This window comes from Oncorhynchus gorbuscha, linkage group LG05 (genome assembly GCF_021184085.1).
Source record: "Oncorhynchus gorbuscha isolate QuinsamMale2020 ecotype Even-year linkage group LG05, OgorEven_v1.0, whole genome shotgun sequence".
Classification (NCBI taxonomy): domain Eukaryota; kingdom Metazoa; phylum Chordata; class Actinopteri; order Salmoniformes; family Salmonidae; genus Oncorhynchus; species Oncorhynchus gorbuscha.
Genome location: NC_060177.1, coordinates 16,811,390 through 16,828,751, shown reverse-complemented (window position 1 = coordinate 16,828,751; position 17,362 = coordinate 16,811,390). Strand labels below are relative to the sequence as shown.

The window sequence follows — 17,362 nt, the reverse complement described above, 5'->3', positions numbered from 1 at the left end:
GCAAAGTAATTACAATTTAGCAATTAACACTGGAGTGACAGGTGTGCAGAAGATGAATGTGCAAGTCGAGATACTGGGGTGCAAAGGAGCAAAACATTATAATAATATGGGGATGAGGTAGTTGGATAGGCTATGTACAGGTGCAATGATCTGTGAGCTGTTCTGACAGCTGATGCTTAAAGTTAGTGAGGGAGAAATTAGTCTCCAGCTTCAGTGATTCGTTCCAGTCATTGGCAGCAAAGAACTGGAAGGAAAGACGACCAAAGGAATTGGCTTTGGGGATGACCAGTGAGTTATACCTGCTGGAACGCGTTCTATGGGTGGGTGTTGTTCTCGTGACCAGTGAGCTGAGATAAGGCAGAGCTTTAACTAGCATATACTTATAGATGACCTGGAGCCAGTGGGTCTGGCGACCAATATGTAGCGAGGGCCAGCCGACTAGAGCATACAGATTGCAGTGGTGGATGGTATAAGGGGCTTTGGTGACAAAACGGTTTGGGCTGTAGGTCTGTAGCAGTTTGGGTCTAGAGTGTCTCCCACTTTGAAGAGCGGGATGACCGCGGCAGCTTTTTAAACTTTGGGGATCTCAGACGATACGAAAGAGAGGTTGAACAGGCTAGTAATAGGGGCTGCAATAATTTCGGCAGATACTTTTAGAAAGAGAGATTCCAGATTGTCTAGCCCAGCTGATTTGTAGGCGTCCAGATATTGCAACTCTTTCAGAACATCAGCTATCTGGATTTGGGTGAAGGAGAAATGGGGAGGCTTGGGCAAGTTGCTGTGGGGGGTGCAGCGCTGTTGACCGTGGTAGGGTTAGCCAGGTGGAAAGCATGGCCAGCCATCGTAAAATGCTTATTGAAATTCTTAATTGTCCTGGATTTATCGGTGGTGACAGTTTCCTAGCCTCAGTGCAGTGAGGGAGGAGATGCTCTTGTAACGGATGTGAAACGGCTAGCTTAGTTAGCGGTGCGCGCTAAATAGCGTTTCAATTGGTTACGTCACTTGCTCTGAGACCTTGAAGTAGTAGTTCCCCTTGCTCTGCAAGGGCCGTGGCTTTTCTGGAGCGATGGGTAACGATGCTTCGAGGGTGACTGTTGTCGATGTGTGCAGAGGGTCCCTGGTTCGCGCCCGGGTATGGGCGAGGGGACGGACGTAAAGTTATTCTGTTACACTCTTATTCTCCATGGACTTCACATCAAATATAGAGTAGCATATGGTCCCTAGGACATATTGTATTTTTTTGTCAAAGAGATTTTATTTTGACACTTGCCACAGACACAACTGGAAATATTTAGTAGACCAAATAATTTAATGTGTCAATGATCTCTTCCATCAACATGTCCCCACCAGTCAAGGTTTGTTGCTGCGGCTAGCTGTGTCTGGAACTGCTGGAAGGACATTTTGTTAGATGAAGAAGATTGCAACTGCACCCTAGTCTTTATTGCAGATTACAGTAAAATAAATGATACATTGTGGAAATTGTTTAATTAAACAAACGTCTTTTTATGCATTTTTTGTGCATAAGGGATGGGCGAGAGAGTTGGGCGATAAAGATATCCAGTGGCAGCAATGAAAAATGTACATAAACTCTAGTTGGCAGTCTCAGATCTAGGATCAGTTTCTCTCTCCCAATCCCAGAAAGTATCCAGTAGGGCGAGAAACACAAAACTAACCTTAGACCAGTAATCTTTGAAAGGTCGCATGATCCCGTGAAAACTCGCGATATTTACGGTTTACAGAGAGGATTTCCCACCATTCTAAGCGGTGAGGCAAGGCATCATATGAAAACGGCCATGTCGTGGTGCTAGCAAATTGGTGGAAGAACGAACGGGCAATATTCTTTGTTAGAAGTGTACAAACAGGACTAAATAAAATAGCGAGTTACTTGCCATATACTTTTGTAATATATATTTGTTTTCCACACTCAAAGAAAAAGGAAGACGGTATGAGTGGAGGGACGCCCTACATCGGGAGTAAAATTAGCCTAATCTCGAAGGCCGAGATTCGTTATGAAGGAATTTTATACACAATTGACACCGAAAATTCGACTGTTGCTCTCGCCAAAGGTAAGTTAAAACGTATACCTTGCAAGAAATAAGTCGATAAATTAAAAACACCTCACTGTTTTACTAGTAACGCAGTGCAGGCATTTAGTCTGTCACTGTCAAATTGTTCACAATGCTAGTTAGCATAGCTAGTAGTTAGCTTTATCGAATGCTTAAACTAGCCTGCCACAAGCATTATTAAATTAGCATAGCTAATTTAGCTAGCCCGTTTCACTGCAAACGCCCTGGCCTGTTTCATTCATGCTTTGTTGTTGCATAAATTAGTTGACCGGGTTATCGTTTCAGCCAACTTGCATGATTAGTTAGCGGTTAATGTGGTGATGGGAAATCAGATCCTGCACGGCGTTTAATTTTATTAATACTAGACTACAATGAATAGCGGATTATCTGGCAGACAATCAATGATAGTGACACTGTTGTAATCTGTCTCTGTCTGTTATTTGTTTATACAAACAGTCCGCTCCTTTGGCACTGAGGACCGCCCTACTGACAGGCCAATTCCACCACGAGATGAAGTTTTCGAGTACATCATCTTCAGAGGGAGTGATATCAAGGACCTGACTGTTTGCGAGCCACCGAAAGCCACCAGCTCCCTGCCTCAGGACCCTGCCATTGTTCAAGTAAGCAGGACATTGCTCTAGTCAATGATTCATTTGTAAATGTATTTGCTATTTTATGTATTTAATAATAGTTCTGAATGTGGTTGTTCAACATTGTTTTACTTCCCCAGTCCTCTATTGGATCCACCAATGCTCCACCCCCATCATTCCAGTCTGTTGGCTCATATGCACCCTTTAGCAGCAGGGCTCCTGTCCCCCCTTACAGCCAGTTTAACCCGAGCCCCCTGGTGTCCCAGCAGTTTGGAGTTGTTGGTGGAGGTTGGTACATTAATCTTGTTGCTTCGCCATTCTATCATCTCTGAGATGTCTGAAATGAAGAATGATCTTGAAAGCTCTTGTATTGTCAGTGTGTAATGCAATGCTGTTGGAACTGGTACTTTTTTTCTTTAGCATATCTGCCTCAATATCATACAATTTTATGTGGTATGTTGCTTGCAGTTAACATCAGTGGGGCACTGCACTGCACTTCTTGCATTATTATAATCACATCCCTGCCTAGCCTTTGATCACTCAGTTCCATTACAGTACACAAGTAATTGGATGATGGTGTCTTCTGTATGGGGAAGTTTTTGTTAAGAAACCCAACACTCTGTCTGAACATTAGCATGCATCACTTGCTGTACAGTTTTAGAAGCATAAGGGTCTTATCTTTCATATCAGAGAGAAATTATTAAAGAAAAGGTTACATTTATAGGGTTAGTGCTCCCATATGGCCATATCTCCATGTTACAGCGCATGTTTACGGAAGACAGGAACCACCTGTGCAAATGGGCTATCTAGCATGCTCCAAACACCTGTGTCACTGAAGAAGGCTGCCAGAAATGTGTCACTGAAAAATACTGTTGGCTTCAACTGTGATAAAGTTGGTTAAAACAGCAAGTGTGTATTTTGCAGTTGTGATTTTTTTTTTGAAGGTGAAGTGCTTTATGTTTCTAGAACTGTATCGCAGTTTAAATTGAGTATTTGGGGCTCCCGAGTGGCGCAGCAGTCTAAAGCACTGCATTGCATGCAGTAGTGCTAGAGGCGTTACTACAGTCCCGGCTTCATATCCCGGACTGTGCCACAACCGGCCGTGGTCAGGTGTCCCATAGGATGGCGCACAATTGGCCCAGCGTCGTCAGATTAAGGGGGGGTTTGGCTGGTGGGGCTTTACTTGGTTCATTGCGCTCTAGCGACTCCTTGTGGCTGGTCAGGTGCCTGCGGGCTGACTCCATATGCCAGTTGAACTGTGTTTCCTCTGACACATTGGTGCGGCTGGCTTCCGGGTTAAGCTGGTGAGCGTGGTTAAGTGGGTCAGGTTTTGGAGGAGGCATGTCTCCACCTTCGCCTCTCCCGAGCCTGTTTGGGAGCTGCAGCAATGAGCCAAGATTGAATAATTAGGGAGTAAAAAGGACTCAAATAAAAACTAAAAATGGTTTGTGTGTATGTATATGTTGGCTGCTGGAGCCAGTCTTCCTTTGAATATATCATATACGGTTCTTGGACCTTATCGGAGTAATGGTAGGCTCCTTAAGAGTACATCTTGGGCTAACCCCTGCCTTGTCCTCTAGGTCGCACCAGTCCCCAGCTGGACCCTCTGAGGAAGAGCTCTTCCCTGGAGCGGGCAGTGCAGACTTCTCCCACCACTGCCCCTGCACCAGTGGGACAAAGGAGCTCAGCTGGCCCACCAGCCAGGCCCATCACTACCCCAGGCAACCAGAAGCCCCCAGACATCCTGGAACAGAGGAGGGGTGAGGCTGGAGGGGGAGGCTGTAGCCAGGCTTGGCCTGAATGTCTACAATACACTGCTGTCACACAGACTAGTCTATATTGCCTGTTTAGAACAATTGCTTGATCACCTATCTCTAAGTGAAGCACCTGGCCATATGGCTTTATAGTTTAGAATAATGTTGTACTTGACTGATATGCCCAAATAATTGTGAGTTTGGTCCTTTATTTTGTACTGTTTAGGCCATGAGGTTCAGAAAATACCCAGACCAGAGTCTGAGCAGGGTGGTGGCGACAACCGGAATAACCGTCAATGTGGTGAGTTGGTTCTCATTAAACTACCAGTGTACTTGTTAACCTGTTAAAACTCTCGCCCTAGCTTCTGTTGTATACTGCCTTACTGGTATTAATGTGTCCATGTTTTTCTGTCAAGATAAGATCTACATGGATTCAAATCATTTATCTTCTAAACGCTGCTTTGTTATTGTCGGACTCTGCTGTCCTGTCTTCCCAGCCGGTGGTCCTCCCCCTCAGCGCCGTGGTCGTGGAGGTGGTCACCGTGGAAGAGGCCGCTTCAACCCACACAGAGACGGTCCCATGAAATTTGATCAGGACTTTGACTTTGAGACTGCCAACGCTCAGTTCAACAAGGAGGAGATTGAAAAAGAGTTTCAGAACAAACTCAAACTGAAAGGTACTATTTGTAATTATTATAGCATGTTCCATGCAGCAGTTATGTCATGGCCTAGCCTGGGTTCCTACCTAAAATCCCAGGCTGCCACTGTTTTGGAACTTTTTTTGTGTACTCTTTGTATCCTCTTAGCTTAATCCAAATTTATGAAGAAAATTGTTTACCCTCTTTTAATTGTCTAACATAGATGACAGGCCTGATAAAGCAGAGAAGGCTCTTAATGGAGATGAGAAGGCAGATTCTGGAGTGGAGACACAGAACAGTGAAGGCAATGCTGAGGAAGAGGAACCTGTGGTGGCCAGCGTTTACTACGACAAAACTAAGTCCTTCTTTGACAACATTTCTTCTGATGATACAAGGCATGTCCCCTTTGCTCTCTTGACCAATTTTTGTATTTTTATTTGTGCTTTGTGGTATTGATAGTGTCTCATACTAATGGAAATCCAAAGCATGTCGGTAGGTTCGTCTTTGGCATTAAAGGTCTCATTTTGTATTTACAGGAAAGCAGCTGAGCGATCTGGAGGTTCAGGATTCCCAAGGAGGCAGACTTGGGCTGAGGAGAGGAGGATGAATTCGGAGACCTTCGGCATCCCACTGAGGCACAACCGAGGCCGGGGAGGCTTCAGAGGAAGTCGTGGCGGCATGGGCTTCCGTGGGGGCAGAGGGCGTGCCATGAGCAGAGGTTCCTTTGGACCCCCCCGTGGGGCCCCACCCGGCTTCAGGGGAGGATTCCGAGGAAGCAGCAGAGGTGGCCGGGAGTTTGTTGAATATGAATACAGGGTAAATCATTCCTTACCATTTGGGTTTGCACCACATTTAAAATTGTTGCAAATTTTTATTATTCAAAAGTTAAATGTACATGTGCACACACAACAAAGGACAAGTCAACCTAACATCGCACTTATGATGCAAGTGAAGTTCCATATGATGCAAGTCTTTGTCTCCATATTAAAGGCTGGTTGTGTGTTCACAAGTCTAAACATGTTTTGCTTTATTCCAGAAGGATAACAAAGTGGCCGCGTAGTGCACCAGAAAGACGGATCCACCAAGAATTGTAGCCCTTCATGGTCCAGAAATATTTGTCCAAAATAATGAAGACATACTCTGTAAATTTGCCACCAGCACTGGGGTTGACTGCTTGATTTCAACGGGTGTGAATGCAGCTTCTTTACAAATTTCTTTTTTTTTCTCTGAAAAATACAACAAAGGAATGTGTGCTTTTGAAAATTTGAGTGTGGTTTGATATTATCCAGTAATCAGAGGGACAAGAACTTGTGTAAATACTGTACTGCAGTGGAATTATTCAGTATTTTTGCATCTATTTGAGTTTCTTACTAAAATTGTATTTGATAATGTTCTGTTGTGTAAAGATGTATGCAGAAGAACGCTGATACTGTGAGTACTTTGATCCCTGAAAATAGCTTTATTTTTTGGATATATCCTGCAATGTAACTTAGGAGCACTAAAATGCTACATAGCCTGCCGGGTCACAGTTTTTGTTTTTTATATTCTCCTAGTCTTATCTCGGTAGCCATTTATCCTGTGTTTTGACATTCTGCTGTACTTTGCCAAGTTTCTTAGTCAGAGAAACTCTTGTGGTGTTCCTGCTAAAAGACTAAAATGTAAATGTTCTTGGGGTACATCAAGTAGATAAGTGGTTTAAATCGTAGGCTCACGTTTTTGTAGAGATCCTGCCTTCAAATTAAGATAGTCAGTTCACACCTTTAACATAAGCTATTTATACAAGATTGGAGTAGGTCGGACATCCTGAAAACACTTTGTATTATGGAGCATTTTCAGTAATCTGGATCATTTGTTTTATAATCATATTGAAGGAATGTATTTTCTACTGCATCACGCTGTTATTTCTGCCCCAAAGATATTGTGTGGTTGCCACTTCTGGTTTTAGAAATGCATATGAAATGAATTGATTCAGAGCTGTTGGGAAGTTTTCTCTACCCCCTCTAATAAGGCTCAGTGTATCCCAACATCCGCTAATGCTGGTTGCCAACTACAGGTCGTGTTGGAAAGGACTGCAGTCTGTGATTCAGTGATGGTGTGCGACGCACATATTTGCTCTGGCATATTTTTGTTAAATGTAGTGTTGGTGACTAATTGCTCTTTACTGTAGTCAAGGGAGGCTTTTCTGCAACAATCATGACTGAACTTGGAGCATCAGTCATTAGAAATGTCTATCTAGCCTTCTCCATCTCCCCAGTGCTTGAATATGAATTGAATTAACTGCCATGTTTTAACTAGCTGCTTAACAAGTGTCTATGGAGTTAAGTCATTGTTGACCTCTAAATGTTTGCCCTGCAAGAGAAGATGGCTGGTTCTGACGTAGACTGCTGTGTAAGCAGATTGGTCTTGTCCGCAGTATGGAATGGGACTGGAAGCATTGGGCTACTTATTCTGTTTCAAAACAATTTGCAGTTCAAGTGTTACTGATGTATGAGGACATTTTTCTAGCAGACTCTTTCTTTACTTGATGGTCTATTGGCATGCTTGCCCTTGTATTGTGTTACATCTAAAACAACAATCTGGTTTGCTCAACTCTAAACCGAAAGATGCTGTCTTTTTGTTTTTCAGTCCCCCTAATGCAACTTCAGTGAAAAATTGCCTCATTCACCAGCTGTATGGACTGCGTAGTAGCCTTGCACAGAAGTGATTCTCATGCAAGCTTGTTCTGAAAAAAGAAATTGAGAACTGCCCATCTATTTGTTGAAGTGACAAAATATGTTGGAGAGTAAGGGCTGTATAACGCAGGAAAAATCTTCGTATTCAGCAATAATATTCTGCACAGCTAGGGTTGGTTATCGATTTATTTTAAGTCCAACCACTAAGTTTACATGAGGTTGAAGGAAACAAATGAAATTCACTTGTTGGAAGAAGTTCGATACAATAAAAGTAGTGTAGTTACTCCAGGCCTTAAAACCAATCTACTAAGCTTCTGGAAGAATTCCTAGTGATCAAATTCCAGCATTTGTAATAAACTGCATCGGTGCTCTAAGATTGCTATATTTGTCCCTTTCCCCATGCTTGGGGAAGTCTATTGAGCACAGTCTATTGTCCAGTGCTAGCAGTTTGGAGGATTATCCATAAAATCACACCTCTGGAAAAGATTCAGATTTTTTAATGGGATATTTTCTTTTTACGTATAAGATACAGGGATGTGAACTGGATGTTTAAACCAGCAGAGAATGGGGTTGGATTGTTTCAGATATTCTCACTTTTTGTCAGTATGTTTGGGAGTGAAGGAAGGGGGGTTATGTATTTATCTTTAAATTGACCTACAGTATGATGACAATATGTAACATGTACTATTTGAAAACACTACAAAATAAACCTGATCTAGATCATAAAAAAGTTGGGGAACTAGGCCAATATGTCCTGTAGTTCATAAATGTGCAGTTTTACTGAATTGTTGTACAGATTGATAATACAGAGTAATGCATGGCAGCCTTATCCTTGTAGGAATCACCCTGATCTTTGAGCTTGCGAGATCAAGATGGCTTGTATGAGGCTATGGCAGCCTTGCCTTGTGATAAAACACAAAATAGTGACTCCGAACAAGGATTATACACATGAGCCTGGGCAGTTGCAATAACCACATCGGTGTCGGGTCCAGAGCTAATTTGAGATTTCAAACAGTGCATATTACCTACATATTACTGTAGCATTTTGACTACATGAGTTACTCCTTCCGACCTCTGGAATAATAAAGCCAGGTATTGTTTCTAAATAAAGCAGTTGAACAGCATGGTGTACTTCAATTGGGCCGCCCTATGCAGACAGGTTTTTACTCCAGATAAAAAATAAACAATTGTTCAATAACCATTTCCTTGTTTTTATTATATTGATAGTCAAGAGTTGCCTTCCAAGAACTGTGGACACTGCATGTTCTACACTACTCAGTTCACATATCTTTCAAGATTTTAGGAGAAATGTAATTATTGCCTTCTACCAAACCTTCCATACTCATAGCATTTTTGTATGTCCATGTTTTATAATTACTCTTTAGGGCTCTGACTTCAGTTACTATTTGAAATATGTTTATGGTATTTTCTAAAGAAGGGGGAACATGTATATGTAGTTTGGAAATCTATTTGAGTTATAGACATGCTTCTGTGGAAAGCATTGGGTTGAGTTTTTCTGAAGTTTCAGTAGTTTGTTTACAAACATTCGATTTTGACATGCGCACTAGTGTAACGGATGTGAAACGGCTAGCTTAGTTAGCGGTGCGCGCTAAATAGTGTTTCAATCGGTGACGTCACTTTCTCTGAGACCTTGAAGTAGTAGTTCCCCTTGCTCTGCAAGGGCCACGGCTTTTGTGGAGCGATGGGTAACGATGCTTCGAGGGTGACTTGTCGATGTGTGCAGAGAGTCCCTGGTTTGCGCCCGGGTATGGGCGAGGGGACGGTCTAAAGTTATACGGTTACATTGGTGCCGTGACCCGGATCACTGGTTGCTGCGGAAAAGGAGGAGGTCAAAAGGGGGGTGAGTGTAACGGATGTGAAACGGCTAGCTTAGTTAGCGGTGCGCGCTAAATAGTGTTTCAATCGGTGATGTCAATTTCTCTGAGACCTTGAAGTAGTAGTTCCCCTTGCTCTGCAAGGGCCGCGGCTTTTGTGGAGCGATGGGTAACGATGCTTCGAGGGTGACTGTTGTCGATGTGTGCAGAGAGTCCCTGGTTTGCGCCCGGGTATGGGCGAGGGGACGGTCTAAAGTTATACTGTTACACTGGCACGGGCCTTGACTGTTTTTTTCACTTCACTCCCTAGCTACATCTCATCCTACTCCTTTCCAAAACAACTGGATAGATGAAAGCGATATAGCGGAAGCTATGTGCCCAAGAACACTAAGGTAACCTGCCTAAATGACTACCGACCCGTAGCACTCACGTCTGTAGCCATGAAGTGCTTCGAAAGACTCGTCATGGCTCACATCAACACCATTAACCCAGGAAACCTAGACCCACTCCAATTTGCATAGCGCCCCCCCAACAGATCCACAGATGACGCAATCTCTATTGCACTCCACACTGCCTTTTCCCACCTAAACAAATTAAACCTATGTGAGAATGCGATTCATTGACTACAGCCCAGCGTTCAACACCATAGTGCCCTCAAAGCTCATCAATAAGCTAATAGCCCTTGGACTAAACACCTCCCTCTGCAACTGGACTTCCTGACTGGCCACCCCCAGGTGGTAAGGATAGGTAACAACACATCCGCTACGCTGATCCTCAACACAGGAGCCCCTCCTGTACTCCTTGTTCACTCATGACTGCATGGCCAGGCATGACTCCAACACATAAAGTTTGCCGATGACACAACAAGACAGCCTATAGGGAGGTCAGAGACCTGGCCGTGTGGTGCCAGGACAACAACCTCTCCCTCAATGTGATCAAGACTAGAGATGAGACGGTGTCTACATCCCCAACAAACTAATATATAATAATAATATAATAATAATAATATATGCCATTTAGCAGACGCTTTTATCCAAAGCGACTTACATTCATGTGTGCATACATTCTACGTATGGGTGGTCCCGGGGATCGAACCCACTACCCTGGCGTTACAAGCGCCATGCTCTACCAACTGAGCTACAGAAGGACCGCCAACTAACATGGTCCAAGCACACCAAGTTGGACCACCAACTAACATGGTCCAAGCACACCAAGACAGTCGTGAAGAGGACACGACATGACCTACTCCCCGTCAGGAGACTGAAAAGATTTGGCATGGGTACTCAGATCCTCAAAAGGTTCTACTGCTGCACCATCGAGAGCATCCCGACTGGTTGCATCACTGCCTGGTATGGCAACTTCCTGCCATCCAGGACCTCTATACCAGGTGGTGTCAGAGGAAGGCCCCAAGACTCCAGCCACCCTAGTCATAGACTGTTCTCTATGCTTCCGCACTGCAAGCAGTATCGGAGCGCCAAGTCTAGGTTCAAGAGGCTTCTATAAACAGCTTCAATCCCCGAGCCATAAGACTCCTGAACACCTAATCAAATGGCACCCAGACTATTTACATAGCCCCCTTTAAGCCGCTGCTACTCTCGGTTGTTATCATCTATGCATAGTCACTTTAATAACTCTACCTACATGTACATATTACCTCAACTAAACGGTGCCCCAGCGCATTGACTCTGTACCAGTACCCACTGTATACAGTCTCGCTATTGTTATTTTACTGCTGCTCTTTAATTACTTTTATTACTTATTCTTATCCGTATTTTTTAAAATTGCATTGTTGGTTAGGGGCTCGTAAGTAAGCATTTCACTGTAAGGTAGACACCTGTTGAATTCGGCGCATGTGACGAATACAATTTGATTTGATCAATCAGCCTATCCACAGGTTAGCAGGATCTTCCTATAGCAGGGTAAGGGACAAAGGGACGATGGATTGAAATTGAACTGGTACATATTCGACTAAGAAATACACGAAAATCCGTTTCCACTAGTTACCACAGCCGCAAAGTCATGATGGCTATATCGTAAAAAAAAACATAAAAACAAAAATGGACTTTTAGGTCATAATTGAAGGTTCGGGTTAGGTTTAAAATTAGTGGTTAAGAAGATAAATTGTAGAAATGGGCGGGTTTTATGACTTCGTGGCTGTGGTAAGGTGACGACCGAAAATCCCAGGCAGTACGAGCAAAGATGGTGGATGTCCTCTAGCTAGCTAATATTAGCCCAGTCGTAGTCACAGCCACTGTCTAACGTTTGTCATTCAATGTAACTCAAAATGTCTGTTGCTTTTGTACCGAAAAGACATAGAGGAAAAGCTCAGATCAACCAAGAAACCATCCAAAGAGTAAGTAACGTTCGCTATCCGTTTGGTTATGTTAATCTGTGTAGCATTTAGCTAGAATGTTTTTCAACTGTGTCTAGCTCATTAGCTAGCTGTACAGCTGGTTTGTTATTTGGCCATCATACAAGGTGGTAGCTTCGGTAAACAAGTTTCCAACTGTGTTAAAAGTTTTTAATATTTTCCAACTTTCAGTTACTGGACGAAAATGACCAGCTGGTAAGGTGCATCACAGAGTACATGCAAAAAGGACGCGCAATGGAATGTGTACAGTAAGTTCAACTTCATCCATATCTATGTGTTATTTGGTGATGTCAACCCTTCTCCTTGAGCTATTGGGTTTTTAACCAGCTCTATGTGAACACACCTGATTCAGAGTGGTGCAGCGTTCTAAGGCACTGCATCTCAGTGCAAGATGTCACTACAGTCCCTGGTTCGAATCCAGGCTGTATCACATCTGGCTGTGATTGGGAGTGCCATAGGGCGGTGTACAATTGGCCCAGCATTGTAAATAAGAATATGTTCTTAACAGACTTGCTGTTATCTATGCATAGTTACTTTAACCCTACCAACATGCACATCGACTAACCTGTACCCCGCACATTGACTCAGTTAAATATTTACTTAAAGTAGAAATAGTAACTCTTAACGGCATTGTTGGTTAAGGGCTTGTAAGTAAGCATCTCATGGTAAGGTGTACACCTGTGACAAATACTCATCAGGAACTTCAAATTGTAAATAATTATGGTAGGGCTGGCCTCCCTGCTGTGTTTTAACTACCATACTGGAAACAACTTTTCTCCACCAGATATCAACAGATCTTGCACCGCAACATTGTTTACCTGGGAACCATAGCAGACGCCAGCCAAACTTGGCTCCAACCACAAACGTATGTTGTCTCCCTCAATGAAAATGCAACTAGCTACATTCATTGCTTGACCGTTGTTTTAATTGTTTGTCGATGTTAATTAACCAGTGACGGGTTGCAAATTGACTCAGATTCCAATTTTCAGATCCCCACCAATGGAGAGGCACCAACATTGACAGCCCAGAATGGACATAAAGCTATCATACATATTAGGCAATTTCTTTTAATTGATTCACATTTTATTGAACATACATTTTGCAATTTTTTTCCTGACCTACTGCTGTAAAGTATCAAGGTGCATTTAATAATTGAGTTTGGGCATATTGAGCTTTTGCAGGATATGAACATTACTCCCAACAGGTCAGTTCGTGGGCAAGTCCCCACCAGCATTGTGAAGTTTGAAATACACTACTAGGGGTAGCCTTAATATAATAATAATTTATGCCATTTGCAGACGCTTTTATCCAAAGCGACTTAGTCATGTGTGCATACATTCTACGTATGGGTGGTCCCGGGGATCGAACCCACTACCCTGGCGTTACAAGCGCCATGGACAATGGCTATTATATTACTGACAAGGGTTGCAATTCAGTTGACTTAAGGTAAAAGATGTTACAGCAAAGTTCTGACTTCAAGCCTGCTAGTTAAAACCAGACACCACCAGAGAGAACTAGATGTACAACAGCCTACTAGGCAGCCTGTCACCCCTCAAAGTAAAGGATCATGCATGAAGTCATAGAAAATACCACAATATTCAATTGCTAGTAATTTTTATTCATTTTTGTTGCATTGCTGGTACACTTGGGAAGATTCAGTTGCCAGCTCAAGAGAACAAGAAGCCAAGCAGTTCCCCTTCATATCTTCTGTCAGGGTTACTTTTTTTGTAGATGCCACTAGTAAACCATTTTGACACAGCTAAAAAATGCTAACGGTTACAGTCCAAGGTCTTTAAAGATGTAAAAAAAAAAAAGCAGCAAAAGTTTGGGAAATAACACAGACAATGCAACAAACCCTATATTTTGATTGTGCAAAGCACAGAACTATAAAAAGATATTTATACAGCAAACATCTCTGTAAACATGGTATGTTAGTTTTCAGAAAACATTGTCATTTCATAAATACAGGCAACATTGGCATCCGCAAACATCAAAAAGTTAACATTCTGGGCCTTTAAATACAGCCCGTAGCCATAGAAACTGAAGAAACATGGGCAAAAAAAAAATACCCTACAATGTTTGTTTATAATGGCATATTTGGTAACCTTTAGATATGGTGTAGTTAAACTCTGAACTAAAGAAATTAATGTGCCTTCACATCTTGGGGGGGGATTGTGTTAAGTAACATACAGTAATTGTAGAACATGTAAGAAAATACAAAAATAAGATTAATACTGTCAATATTTGTACGTGAAAATATTGTATTTTAAAGGAACAAACATTAGGTTTGAATTAGTGTCATTCTGAAGTGAACTGCCAATCGGGGAAAGAAAAGGAAATTAATGCGCTTTTTGATCATAAAGACTTTCCCTACTGTTCTAGGGCTCGTAACTTTATTAATGATCAATATAATAAACTGACTTCTCTTCAGCACCATTTATCTTCTGAACAACACTTTGGTTGGAAAATAATATTATGGAAGTGCTATTAATACCAACATGGCACAGTTACTGCTATATATCTTTTACTCTGTCAGTTGTTGAAAAAGTAGTATTTTTTTTTTCAATTACACCTCTGCAATGATTATAATATTTATGCTGAGCCTGCTCAAAGCCTCTTAATAAAAAGTAGTAAATTATTATTTATATTTCAACTTCAGTAATTTACAAGCTATGGAACAGTAGATGTTAGCTGTAGTCTGAGTCAACTTACATGAGATTTGGCAGTTACAGCTATGTAGACAGTATACAATTATGGGGAAAACTGGAGTGCCTCGTTTAGATCCCACCCCCTAAAATCTGATCCCTTACACATTTTCAGAAGGAGAAGAAAAGTGGATGATGGCCGTGCATGTTTCAAGCTCGTCTGAGGAAACAGTATAAACTTGATCAGGCAGACTAACTGCTGCCAGCATGACATGCATTGCTTACAGTTTTTACATGGCAGTTTAGAATGTCTTTTTCAAATAGGGGGTGTTTGAAATGGAAAAATACATCATGTTAAGCCAGTATGAACAATGCAATTTTGCCTGGAAACACTTAGACTGTTCAATTTAATGTTTATTCCAAAAGGGCAACATTACTAATGGTCACAGCGGAACTTGCTTCAGAAATACAGCTACAGCTATTCTACCATGCCAATGGACTCATTTGTTTGGTCTGTATCAGTACTGGTTAAGGTAGGAGGGCCTGTGCTCATGTTTGATGGGGAAGGATTTAAAGCCCTTGCTGATGGGTTTGTGCTGTTGTTGCTGATGCTGCTGGGTGTAGGGAGAGAAGCCAGAGGAGATCCCGGTGGAGGGAGGGCAGTCACTGGCAGTGGACCACACCGGAGACTGTAACATCTGCATGGAATCACTCCATTGGCTGGAAGGGATGTTCATCTGGTACAGGGAAGAGCTTGGATTGGGCATGGTGTTGTGTTGAATGTGAGTGGAGTGCTGCCATGGGGCCTTCGGCGGCCAAGTTTTAGTTTTGCTTTCCTGTGGAGTAGAATGGATGGAAATAGGAGTTGATCAATACAAGATCTTTAGCAAAAATAAATAAAAGGGGGTCAATGTTAACATTTAAAGATATTCAATATAATCATATATACAGATGCAGTGAATGATAGAGGCTTCAATTTTCTGGCCCAAGTACTGTACTGCCCACAGACTTAAGTACACACACTTTTCTTACCTGGTTATTATCATCTCCCAAGTGATGGAGGGGAGGAGAGGGAAGGGTACACACCTCCTGCTCACCACAGCTGTGTTTTCTACAGGCAGAAGAGGAGACATTAAGCTCTACAGCACAATATCGATAGTTCACATCATGAACAAAAAAACAGGTTGTAGGGAAACCAAAAGAACAGTAATACACTATGGTGACTCAGTTGTACCTTCTTTGTTTGACGGCTGCAACAAGATCAGGTCCAGAGAACATGGAGAACAGGCTGTCCCCATTGGCTGAGGACGTCTCATCACTGGAGCTGGCAGAGTCTCCCTGATTGGCTGACCAGCTGCTGTGGACCACCTCCCTGTTTCACATAAGTTGCATTCTCAGTCAGAACTACTTGAAACACTGAACATCTTGTTCTTACCATTCTACAAATCCAACGTCACTAAGAGGCATGTAAGATTGATTGGCATACTTTCTAGAGAGATGTTATATACATAGAGGTGTGAATAAATTGTACTAGTAGGCATGTGTCATGTGAGATGGAGTGGTGTATAGAGCCTTGAATGAAGTACCCTGTAGTACTTTTGGCAGACTATATAGAGCCCTATGCCATATACAGAGATGTGTGTATCAATGAGATGTTAGGTGTCGATTGTGATTGGGGAACGTACCCCTCACTGTAGTACTCTGGGTGGGACCAGGTCCTGTGCTGCTCATCAGAGACGGGCCAGTTGCCGCGGGTGTTGCTGGGTCGACGGATGTGCTGCACCTGCCGTTTCTGCTGCATGGCCTGGCTGACTCCGGCAACGTAACGCGCAAACTCAGGGTCAGAGCCAACTGCATATGAAAGAGAGAAAACACAGTTCAGTTTAACATCCTCAGCTTTTCTGTGCGTGTGTATCCCACAGCTCAATCCATTCAGCCAAACTGTCTACCATAGCAGAAAAAGCACAATAGCCGTAAGCCAGCTGAACACAATGGCCTCTGCTCTGAAATAAAAGTCTGCTGCACTGTAAAAACAGCAACTGACATTGTAAATTCAGCATAACATTTAAAATGACAACATCAGAACTTCTGGGGGGGGGGGGGGCAGCTGCTCACTGTCAGACAACCTACACTTACAGTGCATTTGGAGAGACTAGTAAGGTCCTGTAGTTCAGAGTTTGTGAAAATGTATCTGAATGGCAAATGTGGGTATGAAGGTTTTTCACTTCCTCAGGGTTGTACCAGATAATGGCCGCTATTCATTCAGGAAATCGTATGGAAATCAGACAAACTAGATCATAAATCTTTGTCAGCGAAATATCACCACCCCAAATGGCTTTAATGGTTATAAAGAGATTATGTAAGCACATCTCCAAACCACAAAACCCCAAGAAAAATCAAAAGCATCAGATCCTCTCCAGGCATAATGACTGCAGTGCTAAACAGTAGTATTACCTTTTTCCTTCTCGGTTTTTGTAATGAAACAGCCCAGTCAACACAGCTCCAAGCCCCACTGCTGACACAGTTCTCTCCTACCATGGAATCCCTGGAGGTTGAGAGCTGCCTGCCTGCCTCACCACCACAACCCAGACAACCTACTGATAATGGGGAGGGAGGGGGAATAACACTGTCCTAAAGGAGGCCGCTTTTCTTTATTGGAGGTCAAGACACTGGATCTCACCCTGGCTACACTTTGACCAACGATGTGCAGGAAGGAGCCAACTTTCATTGTTATTATATGGAGCCTTTGTAGTTTACTGCATCCTTCAACATGACAATATGCAGGTCACAC

At 42.7% G+C, this 17,362-nt stretch overlaps 3 protein-coding genes across 6 annotated transcripts in view; 2 read left to right on the top strand and 1 right to left on the bottom strand.

Moving 5' to 3' along the window:
* Positions 1-1,753: 1,753 nt before the first annotated feature.
* On the top strand, positions 1,754-8,918 carry LOC124035579 (protein LSM14 homolog A-like). Of its 2 annotated transcripts, none has more exons than XM_046349074.1 (9): positions 1,754-2,066; positions 2,523-2,686; positions 2,797-2,944; positions 4,237-4,416; positions 4,637-4,711; positions 4,908-5,087; positions 5,272-5,443; positions 5,585-5,864; positions 6,088-8,918. In XM_046349074.1, exons 1-9 carry the CDS (start codon positions 1,946-1,948, stop codon positions 6,106-6,108), a joined length of 1,341 nt encoding a protein of 446 aa, XP_046205030.1. In that variant the 5' UTR covers positions 1,754-1,945; the 3' UTR covers positions 6,109-8,918. The 2 variants fall into 2 exon arrangements, with proteins under 2 accessions (XP_046205030.1, XP_046205029.1); XM_046349073.1 differs by having other exon boundaries at positions 6,085-8,918.
* Positions 8,919-11,568: 2,650 nt separating this feature from the next.
* Positions 11,569-16,583, top strand: ss18l2 (ss18, like 2). 2 transcript variants are annotated; one of them, XM_046349070.1, is made up of 4 exons: positions 11,569-11,908; positions 12,098-12,174; positions 12,711-12,791; positions 15,837-16,583. In XM_046349070.1, the coding sequence occupies exons 1-4, from the start codon at positions 11,840-11,842 to the stop codon at positions 15,874-15,876; spliced, it is 267 nt and encodes an 88-aa protein (XP_046205026.1). In that variant the 5' UTR covers positions 11,569-11,839; the 3' UTR covers positions 15,877-16,583. The 2 variants fall into 2 exon arrangements, with proteins under 2 accessions (XP_046205026.1, XP_046205027.1); XM_046349071.1 differs by lacking the exon at positions 15,837-16,583 and adding an exon at positions 12,916-14,567 and having other exon boundaries at positions 11,600-11,908.
* The window catches only part of LOC124035577 (granule associated Rac and RHOG effector protein 1-like), a 54,041-nt gene continuing 50,202 nt past the window's right edge, over positions 13,524-17,362 (bottom strand). For both annotated transcript variants that reach the window (XM_046349069.1, XM_046349068.1), the window contains exons 11-14: positions 16,257-16,422; positions 15,806-15,943; positions 15,604-15,682; positions 13,524-15,407 (exon numbers count right to left, since the gene is read on the bottom strand). In XM_046349069.1, the coding sequence (XP_046205025.1) occupies positions 15,090-15,407; positions 15,604-15,682; positions 15,806-15,943; positions 16,257-16,422 (701 nt within the window). In that variant the 3' untranslated portion in view covers positions 13,524-15,089. The remainder of the gene's footprint in view (positions 15,408-15,603; positions 15,683-15,805; positions 15,944-16,256; positions 16,423-17,362) is intronic.